Here is a 3,981-nt window from a genome sequence, read left to right on the forward strand (position 1 = left end):
TAATGTAATGTGGATTATAAGTGATTCTTTTTAAATTTGACTTGAGTACTGAAGACCCAAAAGACGCGTTGGAGCATTTGGTAATGCAATGGAGCATTTGGTAATGCAATGGAGCATTTGGATTAGTGATGGAGCTTTTGGATAAATCGTTAGAACATTTCCAAATGCGCCTCATCAAGCCAAATGTATTGCAGGCTGCTGGAGCTTGGCTAAATGTTCTATAGGCAAGCCCAATGCGCTCTTGGTTGTGAGGGCGCATTGAGTTGGTGCATGATTACATGATATGATCTTGGAACTTCAAGAATGGAGCGACTTTTAGTAAAGATGTAATCTTTTTATATATATGCTCTCTTAGTGTAAATGTGCTCTCTTTGTGCAAATGTGTTCTTTGTGCAAATGTGCTCTTCAGTGCAAATGTGTTCTTGGTGTAAAGGTGGTCACTACATGATGTCTTGTGATTGGTTGACATTTATTTGGACGTAAAAATGGATGAGCCTGACCATTAGGGTGTTCTTGGTGTAAAGGTGGTCACTACATGATGTCTTGTGATTGGTTGACATTTATTTGGACGTAAAAATGGATGAGCCTGACCATTAGGGTTTTATGTCTGACCCTAATTCTATTAATAGGGGTAATAGATAGGATTTAAAGCGTGGTCCTTTTTGGCGGTCTTTTGTTTGTGTGGATTGTACTTTTATTGTTTATATGTTTATCTCTATTTAAGATTTTGAATAATAATACACCCTCCTACTATGTGGATATATGTCACATTCAGTGAATCACATTAAATATTCTATCTTTGTGTATGCGTGTATGTGTTTTTTCTTGTTTATCCCTAACATTTGTCTTTTCCTCACTTTACCCAGCCTCTTGCTAGTATCCTTTTCTTTTTTATGTATTATTCAGTTGAAAAAAACATGGATTACATCTCATGATAAATTTTTTCAAAGTTCAATGTCAGTTATCTAATTATCTTTCAGAGAATCTAGGGACCATATTTTATATTTTAAATTTTTTTTAGGTAATGTGGTATTAACTCAAAGCTATTATGCTAACTTCCATACAAAACATATATAGAAAACCACCATAATGTTAAAACACTAGAAATTTGAAGCACACAACGGATGAACGGAGTAAAATTAAGGTGAACATCAAAACAATATAATAGAAATAGAAAGGAAAGTTACAAACCAAAATAAATAAGAGTAAGAAAACTTGTATGAATTGCTTCCATATGCTTGAATGTGCTCCGCCACATTGAAGTCACCTACAAACCAAAATAACACCAAATCAAACTCACTACAAAGTTACCCTAAAATATATTTACTTCTGTGAAATCAGTCATAGATAACTAACTAAAAATATCTTCTTTTTTCGTTTAGTTGTCGTTAGATATAACCCTTTCATTTATATGCATGTCTTCTTTATTACCTCGGCTAGGACCAGAGCTACATCCGGACAATATAGTGTCTTTCACATCCCTCACCGTAGCACGATTGTAAAAAAGGAAGCTTGACAACGCATCATTCATGCAGTTGAGGACAAGATTTGTTTCTTTAAAGCATGGGCCACCACAGAATTGATTTGTATATTCAGGTGGGACATTCAATTCTCCGCGCTCAGTTAGCCTATAAGACTCCCCACAACCACGATAAATCTGTTGTTAAAAGAATATATGATTAGTGGAAGTCTTAGCAAAGAATATTATACATATTCATTAAAATCAAACCTTTTTCATTGACAATTTGTAATACATAGACTTTGTTGCATGTTTAAGACCAATACCTTATCAGTGAGACACACAAGTGCTTTAGCAAGAACTCCACCACCAATTCCTCCACTTCCTCCGATTCCACCTCCACCATTACCAAACCCACCACCCACACCACCACCGCCAGGCTGAGGTAAATATCCGAGCCCGGTTCCTGATATCCCTGTTTGTGCTCTCCCTAGAGATCAAAACATTAGTAAAATACATGCATTAGTAATATCATAGATTAATTTCAACCTAAACTAACAGTCCTTACTGTAAAATTACAAGAACACTATAATATACAAGAAAAACGTTCCCTTATTTTTTTAACCCCATGTTGTTTTTCAACAAAATTGATATGTTCACGATCAAGTAGTTTTATATTCAACTCCAGCTAGCAAACTCTCAAACTATTTATTGAAAAAAGAATTCTCAAATTGTACCTAATCGGAAGCCATAAAGAGAGATACACACCATCATTACAGCAAAAACCAGTTGCTTGACGAAGATTGTGGACATCATTGGTAAGTTGATCAAGATAACCACGATATCTGAAACACTTTACAGAATTACCGAAGGTCAGTCACGCAATGGACTACGGAAGTTTCCGGTATCTGGTTTAGTCACACAAGAATGCTGTAGAGGTCTTGAGCATCAACGAGGGAAACCTGATTTATAAGTTGTTATAAAATTATTTGTGATATATTTTGGAATTTCATTGGTAAACAGAAGTGGTCAATTGGTTGGGATAGCGGAGACTCGGAAGAGAGGGCAGTTGAAGGTGTTCACCAACCGTTTGCTTTTTTTAGCGTTTAACGTTTTTTTTTCCCCGAATCAAACCTAATTTACCCTTTTTATTCCCTACACCTACACTTTCAGGTATGCCTAGGGTTAGAAGTTATGCATAAAATATGGGATTGATGCAAAGTCATAATACATTAATTAGTGTTTTATCTAATTAGGACGTTGTTGTGACGTTTTTTCAATCTAAAAACATAACCGTCTTGTGACAAACCAATGATATTGTTATGTTAAAACTACAATGCTTACAACTTTTATAGCAAATCTAGGTGTATCCGTGCATTGCGCAGAAGCATCTAGATAACTACAATCTTTATAAATATATATTTTTTTAATATAACAATAATGTTTTTGTTAAATTTGATATAATAAATTGTATAGTAAGGTGATATAATATATTGATTATTTTAAATTATATGATTTATATATATATAATATATATATATATATATATATATATATATATATATATATAGAGAGAGAGAGAGAGAGAGAGAGAGAGAGAGACGTAGTTTCCGTTGAGATTAAAAATAAAATAGAGATCTCGAGATTCAACCCCAGCCACGTATTTCACACCTGTCGCTCTAACCCTTCAGCGTACCGGCGCGGCAGGTTTGGTGTAATCATAAATGATTACACAGTGCCACCCGTTCTTTTCTCCTCCGCTACCATCCCCACCACCGTAACCGCCCCCGCCACCACCACTACCACCACCTCTGACACCAGTCGACCCCACCACTGTAACCTCCATTACTTATACCATCGCCACCTCTGTCACCACCACCTCTTCTGCGACTAACTGTAATAATCATTTATGATTACTCAATCTGTGAACAGATATATATATATATATATATATATATATATATATATATATATATATATATATATATATATATATATATATGATTATGCATATAAGTATAAACATGTATAATCCTGTATGATTATACCTCTCTGTCATATAATCATTTATAATTACACAGTGCCACCCGTTCCTTTCTCCTCCGCTACCATCCCCACCACCATAACCACCACCGTCACCACCACTACCACCACCTCTGACACCAGTCGACCCCACCATTGTCACCTCCATTAATTATACCACCGCCACCTCTGTCACCACCACCTCTTCTGCAACTAACTGTAATAATCATTTATGATTACTCAATCTGTGAACAGATATATATATATATATATATATATATATATATATATATATATATATATGTATAATCATTTATGATTATGCATATACGTATAAACATGTATAATCCTGTATGATTATACCTCTCTACCATATAATCATTTATGATTAGGCATACATCGTTGTTGCTGGTACGCTGGAGCATTAGAGCGGCAATTGCGAAATATGTGGCTGAGGTTTACGTATAAACATGTATAATCCTGTATGATTATACCTCTCT

The 3,981-nt window shown here is 34.9% G+C and overlaps 1 protein-coding gene across 1 annotated transcript; it reads right to left on the reverse strand.

The window, feature by feature from the left end:
• Nucleotides 1–1,107: 1,107 nt before the first annotated feature.
• On the reverse strand, nucleotides 1,108–2,427 carry LOC145001817 (uncharacterized). Its single transcript, XM_078961164.1, has 4 exons — nucleotides 2,197–2,427; nucleotides 1,786–1,949; nucleotides 1,432–1,657; nucleotides 1,108–1,267 (listed from the first exon to the last, which is right to left on the reverse strand). Exons 1-4 carry the CDS (start codon nucleotides 2,273–2,275, stop codon nucleotides 1,152–1,154), a joined length of 585 nt encoding a protein of 194 aa, XP_078817290.1. The 5' UTR covers nucleotides 2,276–2,427; the 3' UTR covers nucleotides 1,108–1,151.
• Between the last annotated feature and the right edge of the window lie 1,554 nt (nucleotides 2,428–3,981).

This window comes from Lactuca saligna, chromosome 6 (genome assembly GCF_052625555.1).
Source record: "Lactuca saligna cultivar CGN05327 chromosome 6, ASM5262555v1, whole genome shotgun sequence".
NCBI lineage: Eukaryota > Viridiplantae > Streptophyta > Magnoliopsida > Asterales > Asteraceae > Lactuca > Lactuca saligna.